This window comes from Panulirus ornatus, chromosome 2 (assembly GCF_036320965.1).
Source record: "Panulirus ornatus isolate Po-2019 chromosome 2, ASM3632096v1, whole genome shotgun sequence".
In the NCBI taxonomy this organism is placed as follows: Eukaryota; Metazoa; Arthropoda; class Malacostraca; order Decapoda; family Palinuridae; genus Panulirus; species Panulirus ornatus.
This window is the reverse complement of record NC_092225.1, coordinates 81,830,598-81,858,323: the sequence shown is the minus strand read 5'-3', so window position 1 is coordinate 81,858,323 and position 27,726 is coordinate 81,830,598. Positions and strand designations below refer to the sequence as shown.

The 27,726-nt window shown below is 40.6% G+C and overlaps 1 protein-coding gene across 16 annotated transcripts in view; it reads right to left on the bottom strand.

The window, feature by feature from the left end:
- Psi (P-element somatic inhibitor) overlaps positions 1-27,726 on the bottom strand; it is a 487,743-nt gene that overhangs the window by 275,295 nt on the left and 184,722 nt on the right. For 13 of the 16 annotated variants that reach the window (XM_071678312.1, XM_071678322.1, XM_071678305.1 and 10 more), the window contains one exon: positions 12,772-13,059. In XM_071678312.1, the coding sequence (XP_071534413.1) occupies positions 12,772-13,059 (288 nt within the window). The remainder of the gene's footprint in view (positions 1-12,771; positions 13,060-27,726) is intronic. The other 3 variants (XM_071678343.1, XM_071678361.1, XM_071678435.1) reach the window with 1 other exon arrangement.

Below are 27,726 nucleotides of genomic sequence, written 5' to 3'. Positions count from 1 at the left end.
CCCATATAATTTCCCAGGAATACTCAAAAAAACTTTTTTTTTTTTTTTTATACTTTGTCGCTGTCTCCCGCGTTTGCGAGGTAGCGCAAGGAAACAGACGAAAGAAATGGCCCAACCCCCCCCATACACATGTACATACACACGTCCACACACGCAAATATACATACCTACACAGCTTTCCATGGTTTACCCCGGACGCTTCACATGCCTTGATTCAATCCACTGACAGCACATCAACCCCTGTATACCACATCGCTCCAATTCACTCTATTCCTTGCCCTCCTTTCACCCTCCTGCATGTTCAGGCCCCGATCACACAAAATCCTTTTCACTCCATCTTTCCACCTCCAATTTGGTCTCCCTCTTCTCCTCGTTCCCTCCACCTCCGACACATATATCCTCTTGGTCAATCTTTCCTCACTCATTCTCTCCATGTGCCCAAACCATTTCAAAACACCCTCTTCTGCTCTCTCAACCACGCTCTTTTTATTTCCACACATCTCTCTTACCCTTACGTTACTTACTCGATCAAACCACCTCACACCACACATTGTCCTCAAACATCTCATTTCCAGCACATCCATCCTCCTGCGCACAACTCTATCCATAGCCCACGCCTCGCAACCATACAACATTGTTGGAACCACTATTCCTTCAAACATACCCATTTTTGCTTTCCGGGATAATGTTCTCGACTTCCACACATTTTTCAAGGCTCCCAAAATTTTCGCCCCCTCCCCCACCCTATGATCCACTTCCGCTTCCATGGTTCCATCCACTGACAGATCCACTCCCAGATATCTAAAACACTTCACTTCCTCCAGTTTTTCTCCATTCAAACTCACCTCCCAATTGACTTGACCCTCAACCCTACTGTACCTAATAACCTTGCTCTTATTCACATTTACTCTTAACTTTCTTCTTCCACACACTTTACCAAACTCCGTCACCAGCTTCTGCAGTTTCTCACATGAATCCGCCACCAGCGATGTATCATCAGCGAACAACAACTGACTCACTTCCCAAGCTCTCTCATCCCCAACAGACTCCATACTTGCCCCTCTTTCCAAGACTCTTGCATTTACCTCCCTAACAACCCCATCCATAAACAAATTAAACAACCATGGAGACATCACACACCCCTGCCACAAACCTACATTCACTGAGAACCAATCACTTTCCTCTCTTCCTACACGTACACATGCCTTACATCCTCGATAAAAACTTTTCACTGCTTCTAACAACTTGCCTCCCACACCATATATTCTTAATACCTTCCACAGAGCATCTCTATCAACTCTATCATATGCCTTCTCCAGATCTATAAATGCTACATACACATCCATTTGCTTTTCTAAGTATTTCTCACATACATTCTTCAAAGCAAACACCTGATCCACACATCCTCTACCACTTCTGAAACCACACTGCTCTTCCCCAATCTGATGCTCTGTACATGCCTTCACCCTCTCAATCAATACCCTCCCATATAAATTACCAGGAATACTCAACAAACTTATACCTCTGTAATTTGAGCACTCACTCTTATCCCCTTTGCCTTTGTACAATGGCACTATGCACACATTCCGCCAATCCTCAGGCACCTCACCATGAGTCATACATACATTAAATAACCTTACCAACCAGTCAACAATACAGTCACCCCCTTTTTTAATAAATTCCACTGCAATACCATCCAAACCTGCTGCCTTGCCGGCTTTCATCTTCCGCAACGCTTTTACTACCTCTTCTCTGTTTACCAAATCATTTTCCCTAACCCTCTCACTTTGCACACCACCTCGACCCAAACACCCTATATCTGCCACTCTGTCATCAGACACATTCAACAAACCTTCAAAATACTCATTCCATCTCCTTCTCACATCACCACTACTTGTTATCACCTTCCCATTTACGCCCTTCACTGAAGTTCCCATTTGCTCCCTTGTCTTACGCACCCTATTTACCTCCTTCCAGAACATCTTTTTATTCTCCCTAAAATTTACTGATAGTCTCTCACCCCAACTCTCATTTGCCCTTTTTTTCACCTCTTGCACCTTTCTCTTGACCTCCTGTCTCTTTCTTTTATACTTCTCCCACTCAATTGCATTTTTTCCCTGCAAAAATCGTCCAAATGCCTCTCTCTTCTCTTTCACTAATACACTTACTTCTTCATCCCACCACTCACTACCCTTTCTAAACAGCCCACCTCCCACTCTTCTCATGCCACAAGCATCTTTTGCGCAATCCATCACCGATTCCCTAAATACATCCCATTCCTCCCCCACTCCCCTTACTTCCATTGTTCTCACCTTTTTCCATTCTGTACACAGTCTCTCCTGATACTTCCTCACACAGGTCTCCTTCCCAAGCTCACTTACTCTCACCACCTTCTTCACCCCAACATTCACTCTTCTTTTCTGAAAACCCATACTAATCTTCACCTTAGCCTCCACAAGATAATGATCAGACATCCCTCCAGTTGCACCTCTCAGCACATTGACATCCAAAAGTCTCTCTTTCGCACGCCTGTCAATTAACACGTAATCCAATAACGCACTCTGGCCATCTCTCCAACTTACATAAGTATACTTATGTATATCTCGCTTTTTAAACCAGGTATTCCCAATCATCAGTCCTTTTTCAGCGCATAAATCTACAAGCTTTTCACCATTTCCATTTACAACACTGAACACCCCATGCATACCAATTATTCCCTCAACTGCCACATTACTCACCTTTGCATTCAAATCACCCATCACTATAACCCGGTCTCATGCATCAAAACCGCTAACACACTCATTTAGCTGCTCCCAAAACACTTGCCTCTCATGATCTTTCTTCTCATGCCCAGGTGCATATGCACCAATAATCACCCACCTCTCTCCATCAACTTTCAATTTTACCCATATTAATCGAGAATTCACTTTCTTACATTCTATCACATACTCCCACAACTCCTGTTTCAGGAGTATTGCTACTCCTTCCCTTGCTCTTGTCCTCTCACTAACCCATGACTTCACTCCCCAGACATTTCCAAACCACCCTTCCCCTTTACCCTTGAGCTTCGTTTCACTCAGAGCCAGAACATCCAGGTTCCTTTCCTCAAACATACTACCTATCTCTCCTTTTTTCACATCTTGGTTACATCCACACACATTTAGGCACCCCACTCTGAGCCTTCGAGGAGGATGAGCACTCCCCGCGTGACTCCTTCTTCTGTTTCCCATTTTAGAAAGTTAATACAAGGAGGGGAGGATTTCCGGCCCCCCGCTCCCGTCCCCTCTAGTCGCTTTCTACGACACGCGAGGAATACGTGGGAAGTATTCTTTCACCCCTATCCCCAGGGATAATATACATATATATATACACACACACACACACACAGACACATACACACACATACGCACATACACACACACACACACACATACATATATATACATATGAAAAATGTAAGAAACAATTTAGAAAACAAACTTTTAGCTTGAAATGAATGAAAAAATGAACGTCACATAATGGTTCAACCTCTGGCTATGGAAAAGGAAATGTACAATTTATTCACACAAACGTCAATAGCAGTTCTCATCAATTTCACCACTCTATCAATAAGCTTCAATGTCTAAGCTACATTTTTCTCCAACTTCACTATTTTCTTACGCCCCTGTAATTTGAAAACTCACCTTTATCCCCTTTGCCTCTGTACAGCGGCAATATGCATGCATTCCGCCAATCCTCAGGCACTTCACCATGATACATACATACACTGAATATCCTTACCAACCAATTAACTAGTTACCCCTTTTTTTAATTAATTCCACTGTAATAACATCCAAATCCGCCCCCTTGGTGGCTTTCATCTTCTGCAAAGCTTTCACTACCTCTTCTCTCTTTACCAAACCAACCTCCCTAACCCTCTCACTTCGTACACCACCTCGACCAAAACACCCTATATCTGCCACTCTATCATCAAAAACATTCAAAAAACTTTAAGATACTCAATCCATCTCCTTCTCACTTCATCACTACATGTTATTACCTCCCTATTTGCCCCCTTCATCGATGTTCCCATTTGTTCTCTTGTCTTACGCACTTTACCTCCTTCAAAAACATTTCTTTTATTCTCCCTAAAATTTAATGATATTCTCTCACCCCAACTCTCATTTGCCCTCTTTTTTTTACCTTTTACTTTCTTTTATACTTCTCCCAATCATTTGCACTACTTCCCTGCAAAAATCTTCCAAGTATATATATGAATGAAATGATAAGAGATGAAAGCAAAACTAAGGATAGTGGGTGCATAGATGTAGTGTGCTAGTGTGGTATGGTGTCTAATGGCAAACCTGTTTGCGAATGATGCTGTGTAGTTTGCCTAAAGTATAGAGGAGTTGCAGAAGGTTTTAAGTGTATTTTATAATGTTCACATGAGAAAGACTGAAAACAGGAGGCCTGATTGGCCCATGACTGGGTTGTCTGAAAAAAACTATTTCACTTGATAAGAAAATTTTCCACTCATTACTTATCTAAGCCATCACTGACTCCCCAATGCTGCACATTAGCCTTCTAGTGTCCCCATTAACACTGTCACTTATACATTTATTTGTGGTGTTAATCTCAAAGTATTCCTGACTTCAAAAAATAAATGAGTGTGTTAGTAGTTTTGATGCATGTGACCAGGTTATAGAGATGGGTGATTTGAATGCAAAGGTGAGTAATGTAGCAGTTTAGGGAATAATTGGTGTACATGGGGTGTTCAGTGTTGTAAATGGGAATGGTGAAGAGCTTGTAGATTTGTGTGCTGAAAAAGGACTGATGATTGGGAATACCTGGTTTAAAAAGAGAGATATGCATAAGTATACGTATGTAAGTAGGAGAGATGGCCAGAGAGCGTTACGGCATTACGTGTCAATTGATAGGAGCGTGAAAGAGAGACTTTTGGATGTTAATGTGCTGAGAGGTGCAACTGGAGGGATGTCTGATCATTATCTTGTAGAGGCGAGGGTGAAGATTTGTAAAGGTTTTCAGAAAAGAAGAGAGAAAGTTGGGGAGAAGAGAGTGGTGAGAGTAAGTGAGCTTGGGAAGGAGACTTGTGTGAGGAAGTACCAGGAGAGACTGAGTCCAGAATGGAAGGTGAGAACAAAGGACATAAGGGGAGTGGGGGAGGAATGGGATGTATTTAGGGAAGTAGCAATGGCTTGCGCAAAAGATGCTTGTGGCATGAGGAGTGTGGGAGGTGGGCAGATTAGAAAGGGTAGTGAGAGGTGGGATGAAGAAGTAAGATTATTAGTGAAAAAGGAGAGAGAGGCATTTGGATGATTTTTGCAAGGAAATAATACAAATGACTGGGAAATGCATAAAAGAAAGAGGCAGGAGGTCAAGAGAAAGGTGCAAGTAGTGAAAAAGAGGGCAAATGAGAGTTGGGATGATAGAGTATCATTAAATTTTAGGGAGAATAAAAAGATGTTTTGGAAGGAGGTAAATAAAGTGCATAAGACAAGGGAACAAATGGGATCATCAGTGAAGGGGGCTAATGGGGAGGTGATAACAAGTAGTGGTGATGTGAGAAGGAGATGGAGTGAGTATTTTGAAGGTTTGTTGAATGTGTTAGATGATAGAGTAGCAGATATAGGGTGTTTTGGTCGAGGTGGTGTGCAAAGTGGAAAATGATTAGGGAAGTTAGTGCAAAGTTAGGGAAAATGATTTGGTAAACAGAGAAGAGGTAGTAAAAGCTTTGCGGAAGATGAAAGCCAGCAAGGCAGCGGGTTTGGATGGAATTGCAGTGGAATTTATTAAAAAAAGGGGGTGACCGTGTTGTTGACTGGTTGATAAGGTAATTTAATGTATGGAATGTTTGCATAGTGCCATTGTACAAAGGTAAAGGGGATAAAGGTGAGTGCTCAAATTACAGAGGTATAAGTTTGGTGAGTTATCCCTGGGGTTAGGGGATTAAGAATACTTCCCACGTATTCCCTGCGTGTCGTAGAAGGCGACTAAAAGGGAAGGGAGCGGGGGGCTGGAAATCCTCCCCTCTCGTCTTTTTTTTTAATTTTCCAAAAGAAGGAACAGAGGGGGCCAGGTGAGGATATTCCAAAAAAGGCCCAGTCCTCTGTTCTTTACGCTACCTCGCTAACGCGGGAAATGGCGAATAGTTTAAAAGAAAAGAAAAGAAGTTTGGTGAGTATTCCTGGGAAATTATATGGGAGAGTATTGATTGAGAGGGTGAAGGCATGTACAGAGCATCAGATTGGGGAAGAGCAGTGTGGTTTCAGAAGTGGTAGAGGATGTGTGGATCAGGTGTTTGCTTTGAAAAATGTATGTGAGAAATACTTAGAAAAGCAAATGGATTTGTATGAGCATTTATGGATCTGGAGAAGGAATATGATAGAGATGCTCTGTGGAAGGTATTAAGAATATATGGTGTGGGTGGCAAGTTGTTAGAAGCAGTGAAAAGTTTTTATCAATGATGTAAGGCATGTGTACAAGTAGGAAGAGAGGAAAGTGATTGGTTCTCAGGGAATGTCGGTTTGCGGCAGGGGTGCGTGATGTCTCCATGGTTGTTTAATTTGTTTATGGATGGGGTTGTTAGAGAGGTGAATGCAACAGTTTTGGAGAGAGGGGCAAGTATGCAGTCTGTTCTGGATGAGAGAGCTTGGGTAGTGAGTCAGCTGTTGTTTGCTGATGATACAGCGCTGATGGCTGATTTGGGTGAGAAACTGCAGAAACTGGTGACTGAGTTTGGTAAAGTGTGTGAATGAAGAAAGTTGAGAGTAAATGTGAATAAGAGCAAGGTTATTAGGTACAGTAGGGTTGAGGGACAAGTCAATTGGGAGGTAAGTTTGAATGGAGAAAATCAGGAGGAAGTGAAGTGTTTTAGATATCTGGGAGTGGATTTGGCAGGGGATGGAACCATGGAAGCGGAAGTGAGTCATAGGATGGGGGATGGGGTGAAATTTCTGGGAGCATTGAAAAACATGTGGAAGGCGAGAACGTTCTCTCGGAAAGCAAAATTCGGTATGTTTGAAGGAATAGTGGTTCCGACAATGTTATATGGTTGCGAGGCGTGGGCTATAGATAGAGTTGTGCAGAGAAGGGTGGATATGTTGGAAATGAGATGTCTGAGGACAATATGTGGGGTGAGGTGGTTTGATCGAGTAAGTAATGAAAGGGTTAGAGAGACGTGTGGTAATAAAGAGTGTGGCTGAAAGAGCAGAAGAGGGTGCTTAGAAATGGTTTGGTCACATGGAGAGAATGAGTGAGGAAAGACTGACAAAGAGGATATATGTGTCAGAGGTGGAGGGAACGAGGAGAAGTGGGAGACCAAATTGGAGGTGGAAAGATGGAGTGAAAAAGATTTTGAGTGATCGAGGCCTGAACATGCAGGAGGGTGAAAGACGTGCAAGGAATAGAGTGAACTGGAACGATGTGGTATACTAGGGTCGACGTGCTGTCAATGGATTGAACCAGGGCATGTGAAGCGTCTGGGGTAAACCATGGAAAGTCCTGGGGGGGGGCTGGATGTGGAAAGGGAGCTGTGGTTTTGGTGCATTATACATGACAGCTAGAGACTGAGTGTGAACGAATGTGGCCTTTGCTGTCTTTTCCTAGTGCTACCTGACGCACATGCAGGGGGAGGGGGTTGTCATTTCATGTGTGGCGGGGTTGGCGACGGAAATGAATATAGGCAGAGAGTATGAATTACGTACATGTGTATGTATGTATATGTCTGTGTGTGTATATATATGTATACGTTGAGATGAATAGGTATGTATATGTGCGTGTGTGGACATATATGTATATGCATGTGTATGTGGGTGGGTTGGGCCATTCTTTCGTCTGTTTCCTTGTGCTACCTCACTAACACAGGAGACAGCGACAAAGTATAATAAAAAAAAATATTAAAACATTTATCAAAATGACTTTTGAAGGTATCTATAGTTCTAGCATTCACTATGTCTGATGGTAACTTATTCCAGTGCTCAACACACACAGAGAAAAGAAACTTTTCCCCCGTCAGTACTACATCTTTTTAGCTTTGAGTTATATTCCATTTGTCCTAGTAACCATATTTTTTTTTTTTTTTTGTATTTCAAAATGGTGTTCTAGTTTACTTTACCAAACTTGTTCAGAATTTTGAATACTTGGATTAAGTCGCCATGAAGTCTACGATTTTTAACGGAGAAGAGATTCAATAATTTTAGCCTCTCTTCACATACCTAATTTCTAAAGGATGGGATAAATTTTGTAGCACGTCTTTGTACTTGCTCTAATTTTTCCTCATCTTTCTTATAGTATGAGGACCAAAACAGGACAGCATATTCAAAGCGTGGTCTTACTAGAGAATAATAAAGCACAGGCATTGTTTCTGGTGTCTTATAATCCATGTTCCTGGCTATGAAACCTAACATTTGGTTACCTTTTTTACTTGCTGCTTGACACAGTTTAGGGGTATTTCAAATTGTTGCTAATTACAACTGCAAGGTCCTTTTCTTCCTTTACTTTAATCAGAGAGTTTCCAAAAAGTTTGCAATCTTAACATATTCTCTTGTCTCCAAAGTGCATAACTTTACACTTGTCTACATTAAACTTCATATGCTATCTGTCTGACCACTCTGCTAGTAAGTTAAGATCTCTTTGAATCATTTCACACTGCCACATGTTAACAGCTCTACCTCCGAGTTTAGTATTGTCAGCAAATATGGAAATCTTAGATATGAGACCGAGTTCTAGGTCATTAATGTATATCATGAAAAGAACTGGGCCTAGGAACAACCCCTGTGGCACACCACTCATTACATCTAGACAATCTGAAGTTTTACTGTTTAATACTACACGCTGCTTTCTTCTGGTAAGCCAGTCTCTGATCCATGTACAGAGTTCTTCACTGATTCTGTGAGCTTTGAGTTTATGTAACAGTCTCGTGAGGTATTTTACTGAAAGCCCTTTGGAAATCTAAATATACTGCATCAGACAGTAATTTTTCATCCCAATTCTGTTAACATTTAAAAATTCCAGCAAATTCGTTAGGTAGGACCTTCTATAGTGGAAACCGTATAGATTGTCCGATATACTTTTGTGTTCTTGGATTATTTTCTTCCATCATTTTACCTAACACTGATGTAAGGCTAACTGGGCAATAGTCTAAGGCACATTTTTTGTCTCCTTTTTCAAATAGGAATAACATTTGCTAGTTTCCAGTCAGTTGGTACCTAAACATCTGATGAGGATTTGTCAAATATCTTTTTGTTGTGGGGTATATCAGCTGTCTCTTGACCTCCTTTAAAATTGTTGGAGCAAAGTTATCTAGGCAGGTGGATTTGTTAGGATTAAATTGGTCCAGATATTTAAGTACTTCAGAGACCTTTATTTCTCTTATCTTCAACTCTTCTTCATCAGATCCTTGAAACATTTTCATTGGTTGTGGTATTCGAGATGTTTTTTTAATTGTGAATACAGATCTAAAAGAATAATTGAGTATAGGAGCCATTTCCTTATCGTCAGTACTTAGTGTGTCATGGTCGTTTCGTAACGGTCCAATTCCATCTTTTACTATCTTCCTCTGTCTTATATATCTGAAGAATTCCTTAGGATTTTTCTTAACTATGAAGGATATTCTTTTTTCTTCGTCGTGTTTGGTGAATTAGTCCTTCAATTCATCCATGAGGGTTTTGAAATAATGCAAGTTCTCTTTGTAATTTGTGGGATAGGTTCATTTTCTATCTTGAATTGTGTGTTTTTAAAATTATTCCAAATTTCCTCTATTGCGTAAACGTCAAGAAGTTTTGTCCAATTGGTACTGCAAATTTCTCGTCTGTTATCAAAATTTGCTCGTCTGTAATCTGGGATCAAGAGTTAGTTGTCATTTATTTCATAATCTAAATTAATCTCTAATCTTATCAAACTGTGATCGCTGTTTGACAAATTCTTGCCTACTTCACAAGAGTTGATGAAGTTCATGTCACTGGTGAGGACAAGATTAAGAATGTTTTTTACCTCTAGTTGTTTTTTAAATTACTATTCTAAAAAAGCATCTTCAGTCAGTTTTGTTAGTCTCGTTCCCTCTCAGTCACCTGTCAATGCGTTCCAGTATATGTTAAGACTGTTGAAGTCTCCTACTATTATAACCTCTTTAATGTTTTTATAGTTTTGATTTCACTGTATAATATCTTATCATCATCTTTTTGTTTAGGAGGTCTGTAAATAATGCCAAGACGTAGTTTACTTTTGAACTCATCAATAATGTCAATATAAAGAGAGTCGTAAGTGTGTGTCTAAGCATAGGCAACTGAAGGTAAATGCAAGTAAAATTAAAGTGTTTGAAAGGAAACATGAGTGAAAGTACAGATTTAGGAGACGGTGAAAGTATATATTATGCAAAACTATACAAAGAGTGAAAGAGGAAAGCGTGCTAAACTGTGTTTTGGATATAGGGGAGAAAGACTGGAAGAAGTGAGAGAAGTTAAGTATTAAGGAACTGTCTTGGGTAAGTTTAAAGACAGAAGGAGAGATAAGGGAGAGAGCAGTACAAGGTGGAAGAGTCACTGGGTCCCCTAATAGGATAATGAAGGGTAGAGGAGTAAGTATACAGCTGAAACATGGATAATGAAGGGTAGAGGAGTAAGTATACAGCTGAAACATGGATAAGGAATGAGTCATGGAGGTCAAGAATTCAGGCTGTCAAAATTAGCTATTTGAGAGGAGTATGTATTATGACCAGACAGAATGAAGTAAGAGATAAGGGGTGTACAAGAATTTGGTAAAGCACAAAATACAAAGGGAATGAATTGTAGAGGGGGTGAAATTACATACTATTAGGTGGTTTGGGCATGTGGAAAGAATGCAAGCCTGGGACTTCACAAGGACAGTGTATGACAGTACAATTAAAAGGGTCTGTGTAAAAGAAAAAACCACCTGTGACATGGGGAAACAGAGTGGAAGAAAACAGGAGGGAGAGCAATGGTGGAAGAACGTGGAATAGTGTATGCTAGGGAAACGTAGGGGCAAGGATGAATGGCTACTCTTTTACCTTGGCCATCCCCTTGACTGGACTTCTCAGAGGGAACAGGTTTCAGAGATACAGATAGATAGAAGTTTGACGTAGGAAGTAGAGTTGATGAATCAAGAGGAGGAAGTGAAAGGAAGATGAAAAGAGTATTTTGAAGATCTGATGAATGTGGGAGAAGGTGAGGCAGCAGTTTTTACATGGATGGGTATGGAAGATGGAAGGAAAAGAATACAAATGCAGGGGCCTGTGGCACGGGGAGAGGTAAAATGGGAGGCAATGAGTTTAATGGTGGGAAGGCACCTGGAGTGGATGGGACTATAGTTGAAATAATGAAGTATGGAGGAGAATGTGTGGTAGAGTGGATGCATTTCTTATGCAAATTAGCATGGACACAGAGGGTTGCACATGAGGTTAGGGTGATAGCTATTACTGTTCCTTCACTCAAAGGATAAGGTGCTAAGGATGCATGAAGCAATTATTGGGGAATAAGTCCAGTTAGTATACCAAGAAGAGCGTGTGCAAGAGTTTTGACTGATAGAGTGACTAAGTGACTGAATGGATAACAAGTGAGGGACAAGGTGTTAGGAAAGGTAGGAGATGTGTGGATCTGATTTTTGTGGGGCGAATGCCTGTGGAAAAGTGTCATGCAAAAGGTGCAGAGCAGTAGGCAGCTTTTATGGATCTAGATATATAGAGAAAGGGTGTAATTGTTGGATGATGGTGTAAAAGCCTTCTATGGAGTGCATGGAGAGTTGAGCGAAAGTCTTAGTATACATGTGGGTGTGAGGCAGGGCTGTGTGATGTCACCGAGGCTTTTTACCATACATATAGATGGAGTGAAAAGAGATGAAACCAAAACTTGGAAAAAGTGGTATAAGTCAAGATGGAGGGTGGTAATGAGGTACAGTTGCTCGTGATAAGCCTGTTTGCAGATGATACTGTGTTGTTTGCTGAGAGTGGAGGAGCTGAAGAAGGCTATAATAAGTGTGTTTCATGATGTGTTTAAGCATTGGTGATCTAAGGTAAATGTGAGTCAAGGTACAGTAATGGTGTTTGAAAAGAAAGAGGGGAGGAACAGATTTTGCAAAGCCCTACAGAGTGAGAAGAAAGTGTACTAAACACTGTAATAGATATGAGGGGAGAAAAACAAGAGCAGTGACAGATTTCAATTACCTAGGAGCTATCTTGGTTAAGTTTGGTGGTATGGAAGGAAAGATAAGGGAGAAATATAGACAAATAGATAGGTCAAAATATATTTAGATATACAGACAGATAGTTTTACTTTTCCAAAAGGAACAGAGAAGGGGCCAAGTGAGGATTTTTCCTCTTAGGCTCAGTTCTCTGTTCTTAAAGCTGCCTGGATAATGCAGTAAGTGGCTAATATGTGCAAAAAGAAAAAAAAAAAAGTTCAAAACATAAAGTACTTCCTTGCTTAAACACTGATATTTTCACAGATCCCTCCAGAAACATCATATGTACCTCACAATCACAAACCCAAGAGTATAGTTATACTAACAAAAACAGGGGATATCTGGGTTCAATAAAAAAAAGGTAGCTAGCCCTTGCTGAAAGGCACATCCCTGGGGCTTCACCCTCCATGCATGAAAATGTTAATACCATAGGTTTTCAGAGCAGTCCATAGTCATCCATTCCTATTCCTACTGACTATCCAATACCTATTCATCTATATAAGTTATCCAATTACCATAGTTAGTAAGCAAAGAAAGCTTGCCATCTGTATACTAATCAAAAACCACGTTATTACTCACTCAAGCCGACCATTTTGTCTGGAACCTGTATCTCTTCTGACTCCACCGACCCAAGACCACGATGGCCACCACCGCCGGGAGGGCCTCCACCACCTGGGGGACCACCGGGACCACCAAGTAAAGGTCCCCCTCCGAAGGGACCATCACTGCCTCCACTACTTCCTCCTCCACCGCCGCTGCTGCCACCACTGCTGCTACTGCCACCACCAGCACCGGCACCAGCACCGCTGCCACTGCCACTGCTGGCACCACCACCTCCACCACCTGGGGGTCGCTTGGCATCAGGACCTATAGGCAAAATACACATGTGAACCAAGCTGTTCCATATTTCCCCATTATCAAACCCTCCTGCTTAAGATCTAAATTCTTAGGCCATTACTGAAGTATGGAAAGCTGTAGTAAAATAGTTAAAATCAAATTCTATTTTGAACTTGTTTCACATGCGACTCGTTACACAAAATTGATTTTTTTGCAGTACAACAAAAAAATCAGTTTGAAAAATACATGATCATACACAATACATAATTTTCAGGCACTTACAAAAAACAACATTGGAGCAATGACATCATGTATGTATTTCTTTATTACTTACAACATGATGGGACAAAGAATTTTCACTAACCATAGTACTATAAAAAAAGATACAGAATAAAAAATATCTGGGTACAACATCAGCCAGTAACTGAACAAATTACATCTATGCAAATCACTGCTAGCTAAAGTAATATCAACATCGTATGTCTTGGATCACTCCCTAATACACCCAGTCCTTGCTTTATGCAGTACCAATAAATGTGATTTCACTATTCTGTAGGTGATCTACTTCTACTAGTCCCTCTTTTTATGTGGTCAAATTTTGCTACAATGCTATGTGTGAGGTAGAAAGTGTGCCAAAACTCTGGTCAGGGTTGGTGTGTGGAACAACTGTGAGTCCTCGGTGAAGGCTGCCAAGCTCTTGCCAGCAGTAAGTCTTGCAGTTACCACTGTTCTGTATAGACCTATGCTACTTGTGTGATTTGGGTATAGCTGCTCGTATGATTTTCCTATAACCCACTGAAATTGTGTTTGTTAATATGACATCCAAACGTCCAGCAACATCTTTACCAGAACCAGTAATCAAATGAAAGAGAATCTCTCTGACCTTAGAAACGAAGCCCAAAATCTTATAACACACTGACATTGGTAAGGGAGAACCAGCTCTTAAGCATACCTACAACCAGAAGAATGCAAAGGAAATTTCAGGAGCTGTAGTCCACTTTGCTCTGTTGTCTGCCAAAATAACCAAAAAGGTTAAAAATCCACTTTTGGAGGCGGAAAAATGCTCTCTTATACACAGAGCATGAGAAGAAAAGCAGTCTTATTAACTTTCAGCTCAGCTCTAAAGCTCAGCAGAGCATAAGAAAAGCAGTCTTATTAACTTTCAGCTCAGCTCTAAAGCTCAGAAGATTTGTGAACATGTATATGAAGAAGACAATGTAGCTAAGCCAAAGCCATTTAAAGCAAGTATAGGATGGCTACCAAAACTTACTTGACATGAGAAGCTACATAACATGTAAGTACTAGAAGAAACCACTAGCGCTGACCACAAAGCTGCTGCACACATTCCATTTTTCTCATAGAGTTTATTGGTTCATTATATGCAATTTCTCTTTTAGAGAGGTTTTCACAGAACGTAATCCCCACATAACAGGAGGGATGGGTGTATAATGGTTTCTCTTTATACAACTGTTTCTCTCACTTCTTTAAGGTAGCATCAGGAGCAAATGAACAATGACTACACTTGCATACCTCTTGAAATATTTGGGAACCTTCATCCTCAAAGCCTGAGCCAGGCCTAGGCTGTTGGATATGACTGTAATGTATATAGCACTGAAACCAAAGCATTCCATACACAGCGAAGTCCCACACCTTGCACCATGGTTTACCTTGACAACTTCAAATACCCTGTTTCAACCAAATGTAGTATGTCACCCCTATTATACCACACTGATCTATTTAAATCTGTTTCGTGCATGCCTTTTTTTCTAATCTTAAAGAAAAGTGCCAAACTCATAAGTATATGTTATATTATTGCTGCTCAGTTATGCAAAGCATAAGCATGGTAGGAATCTGACAAGGAAACTAGCAGAAATAAGTACAGGCTTTAATAAAAAAAAATATGAGATTTTGCTGAAGAATCTATAACAAATTGCTGAGGATCATGAAAAAACCATTACCTCTAAATGTTACACGTCATATATTACCATTGGAAAATTCTTAAAAAAAATCACTTCTTTTTGAAAACGTAATATCCTAAATATAGAACTCCTTACAAACCTACCTATCAGTATCTCTCATGAAATTTTGTCAAGTGGTAGGGCACATGCATAATAACTAATCATACCCACCAAGGATGAGCTCCAGCCTGCTATATACAAGTAGAGACAGGGAAGCATGATGTGCAGGGGTCAGAGTGATATATCTATTCAAATGGCATAAATTTTGGGTCTGCCAAATTTTTTTTAGTTTAAAAGCATTTAGTAGTGTAAACTTCCTAGATTCAAATTGAATGACCATGAGTGTTCCCAACCTTAACTAATCAATTTTCTCCAATTACTGGGCTTTTATTTTTTAAGATATTCATTCTTCAAGAGTTAGTAGCTAAAATTGGGAAGTAAAAAGTTAGCATGGTTTTACCATGTAAAAGTGTATCTCTGACTTGATAAAAGAAAGGAAAGTTTTAATGTATCTAAAAAGCAACACAAACTTTGTTTGATATTTAAATTCTCATTACTGAGAGAGAGAGAGAGAGAGAGAGAGAGAGAGAGAGAGAGAGAGAGAGAGAGAGAGAGAGAGAGAGAGAGAGAGAGAGAGAGAGGGAGAGAGAGAGGGAGAGAGGGAGGGAGAGAGAGAGGGAGAGGAGAGAGAGGGAGAGGAGAGAGAGAGAGAGAATCTTGTGAGGGATCTTGTGGGCTTCATTTTCTGGAAAGAGCATCAATAATGTAAAAGGAAATTACTATCAAGGCAGTCATCACTCATGGTCATATTGTCCTGTTCTTGTATGCTGTGTGTGTGATTATGATGACCACATTTCATAGGTAATGGGGGTTATATCTAATGCAGAGCGAGGGTTGGCCAACATTAGCTTTGATGACCATTGGAAGGAATCAATATTTTTTTTGTACCTTGTGGGATCACAGTATTCTATATATTCTACATGGGTCTGACACAGACAAATTCTAGCTTCTGGTAGTATTTCTTTAGCTTTTCCAGCAGCTATCTTATTCTTGCACAACCTCTTAAGACATCTATATTATTGAATATTTCATAAAAAAAATATTCCAGCAATCACTTGCACTATCTGATCAGATAAAGGACTAAGAATCATTTCTGTTGTAATACTCAAAATTGTATAATGGGAAGATTGACTCTTGAGAAGTGCATAGTGGTGTTGATGTTTTATAAACCTCCAAAGGATATTAGTAATCCAGAACAAAAAAAACTTGAGAACAATGAAAGAACAATAAGGATGTTACACAAAGTAGTAAAACAATCACTTCATAGTTGCTATTTATACAAAGGATTGATCCATCCTGTGTGGCTCTGCTGCCAAAGAGAGGGCCAGTTCAGGCAATAGAGTAATGGCTCCTCCCACGAACCCAGCAAATTTAAAGCATACTTTTCTGACTAAAATTTTTGTGTGACTCTGCCACCATTGAGAGGGAGGGCTTAGGTGGTATTGTATTGGCCCCTCCCAGTACCCAAGCAAACTCAAGGATCATCTTGTCCCCTACCCTTGGAGCTACTCATTAAGTTGTTGATAACAGCTGCCCAAGGTGATACTTCCATCCCGACTGAGGAGCATTAAAGTGGTGCTCACAACCATCTTACACTCTCCATGTCAGGATTGCTAGTCTTACTTTCTCTCTCCATGTCAGGATTGCTGGTCTTACTATTCTGTCTCATCAAAAAGGGACTACCAAGCCAGTCCTACCACCATCATCTTTCAAGCACCATACACCCACTCAAGCCTTGCTTATTATCATTATTACTTTTTTCACATTACTATTGCCAATTCCTATCCACTCATGGCAGAGTCCATTAAATCTATGTCCCCTAATCCCCTGCATCATGGGGCGCTAAGAATCACCGGGTTTCTCCCTGACTCTACTGCCAATGAGAGGGAGGGCTTTGGCAATAGTAGTACCAACCCCTCCTACGATCTTTCCCTCTCTCTCTGAGACCTTCCTCATTTTTTATTGGCTATACCAACATTCGTAGTCTCTATAGTAACCTTTCCTCAGTTGAAGATCCCCCATCCAGTACCCCTCCTATTATCTTACTTCTCTCTGAGACACCGTTATCTAATGATATTCTCACTTGTCACTTTTTCATATATAACTATAACCTCTACTTGCAAGTCCATTTCAAAGGTGGTGATTGTGCTTTTTCCAACATAAACACACCTGTTGCACACCTCAAGGACCTTGAGTCTCCAAACTTTGATGTTATGTAACTCAAGGTCTGTCTCCCTACTACCACAATTTTCCTGTTTTGCCTAGTGCTATCCTAATTCAAAATTTTTTTTATCCTTGACTATCTAAACTCCTGCAATGAGAGTGTGACATCCTTTCATCCACAAGCCAAGATCCTCTACCTCAGGGATTTCAACGTTCATTACAGGAAATGGTTGAATTCCTCCCATATGGACAGTGGAGGGATTGAAGCCATTAGGTTCTCAATTCTCAATGATTTAGAAGACATTATCCCACCTTTCCCATATACCTGACTGTTGTGACCACTCTCCTAATATTTTGGATTTGTTTTTCACCCCTAGTCCATCCTGCTGTATCCTTACTTGACAGTCAAAAATGGTCCGATTCATAAACTGTCCCAGGCTAACTCTCAAACCTGACCTTCTCACCCTACACCGTAATGTTGGTTCACTTTCCCCTCTTCTATGGGTATTACTTTGGTTTTTCCTACCAAAAGCTGACTGCTTGAGTCCCCCCAACACTTAGCTAGACCACACAAAACTTGGAACTCAAGGGTGGGCTATTTTGATACATGCTTCTTTCCCTACACGTCGAAGCTTTGGAACTCTCTACCTTCTCATTCTTTCCCAATACCAATGACCTGGCACATTCAAAAGACAGGTCCTTCACGTCTGCAAAAATTCATAACTACTTTCCCTTGTCTATTCTTTTTCCGCTTCACAATTCTCCCTTTATTTCAATTAAGGCCTGGTCTTGATGTGGACTTTTGTCTGTGACTGGAGCCTTCAACATAAAAGAAAAAAAGTCTTAGAGAAGACAGAAAAATTAGAATGAAAGCTTGGGCAAATCTGTCATCAAAACACTAACAAAGCAAAGTCCTACATTGTACTATAGTTTTTTCTTTCATATTGTACTACAGCCTGGTATGAGCTCAAATAGGATTGTGTATAATAACCAGTCAGTCCTAACAAGATCCACATGGAGCAGACAAGAGGGAGAGGTGAAAAGAGATCTAATGTTTGGATATGTTGGGGGAAATAAAAAGCAAGACCGGAAGTTAACACAAATAGGAGTTCAAGATACTGAGGAATCAATTCAAGGATCATGAAGGGTGTCACAAAATGAGAGAGAAACTTAGAGATTTGATAGTCATTAAGGAAGAAAAAATCTCAATATAGTGGAGGAGTGGAGGGGTTTCAGAAGGTACAGAAGCAACAACAGTGAAGAAGGAATCCAGAAAGGTGAATTCATTAAAAATCAAATAAAGTCTGATGGGTATTTTCTACTTGCCCTAAAGACTGTTTAGTTAGAAGAAAGGGCTAAAACGTATAAAGAATCCATAACAATTGTGGGCAAGGAGGTGCAAAAGGAAAGGAATTAAACATATACAGAATCTACTGACTACAGCAGGCATGCAAGTGTAGGAGCAAATTCTATAGCAGATCAGAAGACACAAAGCATGAGGATTCAAGCAAAGTATCACATTCAGTGACCATACTTACCTCAAACCGAAATATGAAGATTTCTTTCATACCTAATGACACATATATACATACAGATGCTCTTATTTGACAATAATATGGCATCTGGCCTAAGAAGGCAATACTTCCCTTGGCTATAAAGTGGAAATTCTTCCTAGATCTAAATAGCTGTACAATAAATACGAAAATTTTTCACACACTTCTACTGCCAAGATAACAATTGCTCGACCCACGTTCTGGGAAACTGAATGTGCTTTAAAGTTCTAAATATGTAATGAGCTCAAAGCAAAGTTTCATCACATCATGAACTATCAAACTCTACCAATGCAACGATATACAGCAAGTGAAAAGTCACTTCCAGCGATGCTGAACAACTGGGAGTGGTGTCTATCAAAGAACTTCTCACTCTAATGGAGTCTGCATTTTCCTACAAATGGAAGCACAGTAACCTTGAACTGCAAGAGCCTTTACAAAAGTCCTAAGTAAAAACATGGAGTAATTATAATAAAAAATAAATGGATTAAACTTTGAAATGAATTTTATCTGATAAATATAACACACACTGTGCTTCAAATATCACTTCTTCCAGAATGGTTATCTAGACCTATCACAAGATTCAAAATCTCAGTTGTTGACTAGAAATGACACAATGGTGGTTACATACTGGGGGTCAGACAGTAGTATGACTTCTGCAGCAGTTGCAAGGCACTCACTGCCTCCAGCTACATTGCCACTGGCATCCCTCTCTGCCAGAGACTACAGCTCACCTCTACACCATCCTACTTTATCCAGCAAACTAATCAGTATTTGCCAATCTCTTGTCTGCCAGATGACACGACTACAACATGAATACCAGTGAAATTTTTGAGGGCCTACCCCAAAGCCTAAGCAGGGCCCAGGCTGTTGGACTGGATCATTGGTTGAGAAAGATATTGGAAAATGCAGCCTGCAGATCCATATAGCTCCCACAAACTGGTTGGTCTGGTACACTTTGTAGGTACTTGTCCAGTGTGCTCTTAAACTTCTCTACTAAGCATCCCATGATGTTCCTAATGTTAAAAGGCAAGGTGTTAAAGAGTCTTGGGCCCTGGATGTTTAAATTCATATTTTTTTTTCATACTGCATCTCTGGATTTTAGTAGTAGTATTCTACAAAATCTTCCATGCCTGTCATGCCAGTGGATGTCATTTCTGAATACCAGTTGGAAACCATACCCTTCTAGGACTTTCTAGGTGTAGATGATGATATACCTTTCCCATTTGCTCTCCAATGAGTACAGCCTCAAGAGATTGCATCCATTCCCAGTAATTTAGTTCCTTTACTTTAAATAAAATGGGCTGTGAAAGCCTCCTGAACACATTTCAATTTCACAATTTTGCCTAACATGTAGGGCAATGTTAAAATACAGCAATATTCAATTTGCCGTAATTTGCACCTTGAATAACATCCTCACTATTTTTTTTTCTTCCCTTGTCTTAAGGTCTGCATGATCCAGTCTACTATCCTTCTGCGTGTGGGAACTGTTGTTTTGTTCTGTTCGACAAAAGTTAGGTCATTACATTATTACTCTGAGGTCTTTCACATTCATCTGGTTTATGATAGCATCCAGTATTCTATAAATTCTTAAAGGCTTTGTTTCTGGTGGTCCACAGGTTAATGCAACAACCAGATATGGTTTTCAATCTTGACACCGTGTGCTTCTACTCCATCATTTGAAGAGTCAACAGTTCAGTTCTTATAAAAGTATCTCCTGTATACAGTCCTACTCCTCCACATGATCTCATCCTGTGCAGATTGTAGTTTGGGATCCACACCTCACTATTAATAAGGTCTTTTAAAGTGTGTTTCAATGAGTCACAAATATTTCTGAATTAGAAATCTAATGTCATTTTCTCCTCTGGTGGTTCTATACTTTGTCTATGATTAAAAAAGGGCAAGCATTGTGATGGGCAGGTGGAATACATCTTAGTGTTCCTGATATATAGTACAGATTGTACCTCTATAACCTGGCAATCTGTGGTCCAGCAACTCCCATGGTCCCGCACATTTTGATTCTGTCACCATTAGTTTGTGGATCTCCCACCAGGGCAGTGCTGTCAGCAGTGCTAAGGCACCAAAATCTGTTTACACTGCAGGCAAGCAAGCTAATTAACAGTCCTGTTAATTTCTTGTATTTTTTTTTGTTGTTGAAAATGAAAGCCAGAAACGTTTAAAGTTTCAGAAAACTTTGAAAGGTGCCAGGAGTACAGAATTTGACAGTGCACTTATAAAATGGTTTAAGCTCCCACATAATGAAGGAGTAAGCACTTCTGGGGAGATGCTTATAGAGCAGGCCAAAGATTTTCATAGAGAACTAAAGCCACACTATGACTGAATATTTGCAAGGATAGTTACACAAGTTTAAGAGGAGACATGGAATTTCAGCACAAAGTGTGTGCGGTGACAAGCACAGTCCTGACAAAGAAGCTTACAGCGTATGACTGCATTCAAAGAATTGATAAAACTCCAATTCTCTATAAAACAACCAACAACATGTGCAGGGCGAGTGTATGAGCTGGCTGCCTGGCTGGGACTGACGCAATACAAGCTGGCAGCCGTGACGATAACAACAATACAACAATAGTAACAAGTCAACCAAAGCCAACTACCAACCTCTGGTCATTTGTTACATTAACTACATCAAAAAGCTGTGACAAAGTTTGTGGATGAATTTGCAAAGTTAGTGGCAACAGAAAACTTGGCCCCAGAACAAATATATAATGCTGCAGTATCTGCCCCGTTTTAATGTTGTATGCCACGAAAAACCCTTGCTCAAGGTACTGAGGGGTCTCCATCTGGGAGTACTTCTGATGTAACAATGAAAACCTTGTTTGGAAGCATTATTGGTTGTATTATTTCCTGTTTTATGCTTTGTTCTACCTTCAATAACACAGCAATATGCATGTGGAATGAGCTGGCAAGACAAGGGGTCAAGCATATATAAACATAGGAGTTCCCTTAGGGATCAGTTTCTGCTTTCCATCATTTTCTGAATGGTAAAATCTGCATCCTTCCCCATACCAGCATTTACCTTTCTTAAGCCAATTCAAACATTTTTTACGGTTTAAATTTACATTTTCCCAATTAGCATATGCCAGTCTTGCCTTATATACAATTTCATTTTACATAGTATCTACAGACTCTGTGCAACACTTGGATTAGTTGTTCACTCACTGCTTTGTATTTCACATTACCCATAAATCCGGCCAGGCCCACACGTTTCCTGGCTTCCACTTTCTTCCTCCTCATGCCTTCAATACATAATTCAGTGTCTATGTCTTCTCCTATACCTATGTCTGTGCTACAAGTTTCCAGGCCTCCATTTTCTTTCCTTTCATACCAAGTCAGTGTCTGCCTCCTATGTTTGACTTTGGTTAAAATTTCCTGAACTCAGCAGTCAATGGAAATTTCCACACTGGACTCTCTTTCTTATAAATAGCTACAGATGCTCTTACACAAACTAATATGGCATTTTGCCAAAGCAGACAATGCTCCCCAAGGACAAACAGCAGAGTTCCTTCCTATATTTGAATAACAGCTGAGTAAATACAGGAGTTTTTCATCCAATGGTATTGCTATGATTGCAGGTGGTCTACATGCATTCTAGGAATTTCAATGTATATTATAGTTTTAAGTATGAAAGATATCTGTAGCATACCTGTATGTCAGCTTTTGGAATAAATATGATCTCATCAATATACTAAGCATCAGGCTTCAAATATTACTTCTTCAGGGTGCTCATGTTGACCGATTACAAGCTACCACACCAAGGATACAAGATCTGGATTGTTGATCATTAGTGGCACAACTCTCTGATCACATGAAATGCCATGTACATTAGGTACATGGCATTAAAATCTTTGTTCCTTTCATGAATTTTTTCTTTTATTTTACATTGTTGCTGTCTCCAGCATTAGCGAGGTAGCGCAAGGAAACAGACGAAAGAATGGCACAACCCGCCCACATACACATGTATATACATACACGTCCACACATGCACATATACATACCTATACATTTCAACATATACATATATATACATACAGACGCACACACACATATATCATTATTTATTCATTTTTATTTTGCTCTGTCGCTGTCTCCCGCGTTTGCAAGGTAGCACAAGGAAACAGACGAAAGAAATGGCCCAACCCACCCCCATACACATGTATATACATACACGTCCACACACGCAAATATACATACCTATACATCTCAATGTACACATATATATACACACACAGACGTACACACACATACACTTGTACATAATTCACACTGTCTGCCCCTACTCATTCCCATCGCAACCCTGCCACACACGGAATAACATCCCCCTCCCCCTCATGTGTGCGAGGTAGCGCTAGGAAAAGACAACAAAGGCCCCATTCGTTCACACTCAGTCTCCAGCTGTCATGTAATAATGCCCGAAACGACAGCTCCCTCTCCACATCCAGGCCCCCCAGAATCTTCCATGGCCCACCCCAGACGCTTCACATGCCCTGGTTCAATCCAGTGACAGCATGTCGACCCCGGCATACCACATCATTCCAATTCACTCTATTCCTTGCCCGTCTTTCACCCTCCTGCATGTTCAGGCCCCTATCACTCAAAATCTTTTTCACTCCATCTTTCCACCTCCAATTTGGTCTCCCACTTCTCATGTTCCCTCCACCTCTGACACATATATCCTCTTGGTCAATCTTTCCTCACTCATTCTCTCCATGTGACCAAACCTTTTCAATACACCCTCTTCTGCTCTCTCAACCACGCTCTTTTTATTTCCACACATCTCTCTTACCCTTACATTACTTACTCAATCAAACCACCTCACACCACACATTGTCCTCAAACATCTCACTTCCAGCACATCCACCCTCCTGCACACAACTCTATCCATAGCCCACGCCTTGCAACCATACAACATTGTTGGAACCACCATTCCTTCAAACATACCCATTTTTGCTTTCCGAGATAATGTTCTCGACTTCCAAACATTCTTCAAGGCTCCCAGAATTTTCACCCCCTCCCCCACCCTATGATTCACTTTCGCTTCCAAGGTTCCATCCGCTGCCAAATCCACTCCCAGATATCTAAAACTCTTTACTTCCACCAGTTTTTCTCCAATCAAACTTACCTCCCAACTGACTTGACCCTCAACCCTACTGTACCTAATAACCTTGCTCTTATTCACATTTACTCTCAACTTTCTTCTTTCACACACTTTACCAAACTCAGTCACCAGCTTCTGCAGTTTCTCACATGTATCATCAGCGAACAACAACTGACTCACTTCCCAAACTCTCTCATCCACAACAGACTGCATACTAGCCCTTCTTTCCAAAACTCTTGCATTCACCTCCCTAACAACCCCATCCATAAACAAATTGAACAACCATGGAAAAATCACACACCCCTGCCGCAAACCTACATTCACTGAGAACCAATCACTTTCCTCTCTTCCTACACGTACACATGCCTTTCATCCTCGATAAAAACTTTTCACTGCTTCTAACAACTTGCCTCCCACACCATATATTCTTAATACCTTCCACAGAGCATCTCTATCAACTCTATCATATGCCTTCTCCAGATCCATAAATGCTACATACAAATCCATTTGCTTTTCTAAGTATTTCTCACATACATTCTTCAAAGTAAACACCTCATCCACACATCCTCTACCACTTATGAAACCACACTGCTCTTCCCCAATCTGATGCTCTGTACATGCCTTCACCCTCTCAATCGATACCCTCCCATATAATTTACCAGGAATACTCAACAAACTTATACCTCTGTAATTTGAGCACTCACTCTTATCCCCTTTGCCTTTGTACAATGGCACTATGCAAGCATTCCGCCAATCCTCAGGCACCTCACCATGAGTCATACATACATCAAATAACCTTACCAACCAGTCAATAATACAGTCACCCCCTTTTTTTAATAGATTCCACTGCAATACCATCCAAACCCGCAGCCTTGCCGGCTTTCATCTTCCACAAAGCTTTTACTACCTCTTCTCTGTTTACCAAATCATTTTCCCTAACCCTCTCACTTTGCACACCACCTCGACCAAAACACCCTATACCTGCCACTCTATCATCAAACACATTCAACAAACCTTCAAAATACTCACTCCATCTCCTCACATCACCACTACTTGTTATCACCTCCCCATTAACCCCCTTCACTGAAGTTCCCATTTGCTCCCTTGTCTTACGCACTTTATTTACCTCCTTCCAAAACATCTTTTTATTCTCCCTAAAATTTAATGACACTCTCTCACCCCAACTCTCATTTGCCCTCTTTTTCACCTCTTGCACCTTTCTCTTGACCTCCTGCCTTTTTCTTTTATACATCTCCCACTCATTTGCATTTTTTCCCTTCAAAAATTGTCCAAATGCCTCTCTCTTCTCTTTCACTAATAATCTTACTTCTTCATCCCATCACTCACTCCCCTTTCTAATCAACCCATCTCCCACACTTCTCATGCCACAAGCATCTTTTGCGCAAGCCATCGCTGCATCCCTAAATACATCCCATTCCTCCCCCACTCCCCTTACCTCCTTTGTTCTTACCTTTTTCCATTCTGTATTCAGTCTCTCCTGGTACTTCCTCACACAATCCTCACACAAGTCTCCTTCCCAAGCCCACTTACTCTCACCACCCTCTTCACCCCAACATTCTCTCTTCTTTTCTGAAAACCCATACAAATCTTCAGCTTCGCCTCCACGAGATAATGATCAGACATTCCTCCAGTTGCACCTCTCAGCACATTAACATCCAAAAGTCTCTCTTTCAAGCGCCTCTCAATTAACACTTAATCCAATAACGCTCTCTGGCCGTCTCTCCTACTTACATATGTATACTTATGTATATCTCGCTTTTTAAACCAGGTATTCCCAATCACCAGTCCTTTTTCAGCACATAACTCTACAAGCTCTTCACCATTTCCATTTACACCACTGAACACCACATGTATACCAATTATTCCCTCTACTGCCACATTACTCACCTTTGCATTCAAATCACCCATTACTATAACCCAGTCTTGTGCATCAAAACCACTAACACACTCATTCAGCTGCTCCCAAAACACTAGCCTCTCATGATCTTTCTTCTCATGTCCAGGTGCATATGCACCAATAATCACCCATCTCTCACCATCAACTTTCAGTTTTACCCATATCAATCTAGAATTTACTTTCTTACACTATCACATACTCCCACAACATACACACACACACATATATATATATACATAAAAATTTCAAAGTATACATACTTAAACATACACGCAGACATATACACATGTACATATTCATAATTGCTGCCTTCAGCCATTCCCGTCGCCACCCCACCACACAGGAAACAGCACCTCTCTCCAGCAAGGTAGCACCAGGAAAAGACAAAAAGGCCACATTTGTTCACACTCAAGTCTCTAGCTGTCATGTGAAATGCATCAAAACAACAGCTCCCTTTCCACATCCACGCCCCACAGACCTTTCCATGATTTACCCCAGATGCTTCACATACCCTGGTTCAATCCACTGACAGCAGGTCAACCCCGATGTACCACATCGTTCCAATGCATTCCTTTCACCCTTCTGTATTTTCAGGAGCTGATCACTCAAGATCCTTTTCATTCCATCCTTCCACCTTCAATTTGGTCTCCCGCTTCTCCTTGTTCCCTCCGCTTCTGACATATATATCCTCTTTGTCAATCTTACCTCACTCATTCTCTCCATTGTCCAAACCATTTTAACACACCTTCATCTGCTCTCTCAACCATTATTTTTAATGTCCATATATCCCTCTTACTCTTACATTACTTACTTGATCAAATCACCTAACACCACATAGTGTTCTCAGACGTTTCATTTTCAACACATCCACCCTCCTCCACACAACTCTATCTATAGCCCATGCCCAGCAACCACACAACATTGTTGGAAGCACTGTTCCTTCAAACATACTCATTTTTGTTCTCCGAGACAATGTTTTCGCCTTCCACACATTCTTCAATGCTCCCAGAACCTTCGCCCCCTCTCCTACTTTGTGACTTACCTCCACTTCCATGGTTCCATTTGCTGCTAAGTCCACCTCCAGATATCTAAAACACTTCACTTCCTCCAGTTTTTCTCCATTCACACTTACTTCCCAATTAACTTTTCCCTCTACCCTACTGAAACTAATAACCATGCTCTTATTCACATTTACTCTTAACTTTCTCCTTTCACACACTCTACCAAACTCAGTCACAAACCTCTGCAGTTTCTCACCTGAATCAGCCACCAGCGCTGTATCATCAGTGAACAACAACTGACTCACTTCCCATGGCCTCTCATCCACAACAGACTGCAAACTTGCCCCTCTCTCCAAAACTCTTGCATTCACCTCTGCCACCTGCCACAAACCAACATTCAACGGGAACCAATCACTTTCCTCTCTTCTCACTCGTACACATGCCTAACATCCATGGTAAAAACTTTTCCCTGCTTCCAGCAACTTACCTCCCACACCATATACTCTTAAAACCTATCTACCCTATCATATGCCTAACCAACATTCAATAGGAACCAATCACTTTCCTCTCTTCCTGCTCATACACATGTCTTACATCCATGGTAAAAACTTTTCACTGCTTCTTGCAACTTACCTTCCCACCATATACTCTTAAAACCTTCCACAATGCATCTCTATCTACCCTATCATATGCCTTCTCCAGATCCATAAATGCTACATACAAATCCATCTGTTTTTCTAAGTATTTCCCACATACATTCTTCAAAGCAAACACCTGATCCACAAATCCTCTACTACTTCTGAAAGGGTAAGAGAGATGTGAGGTAATAAAAAGTGTGTGGTTGAGAGAGCAGAAGTGGGTGTGTTGAAATGGTGTGGGCACATGGAGAGAATGAGAGAAAAGATTGACAAATGATATATGTGTCAGAGGT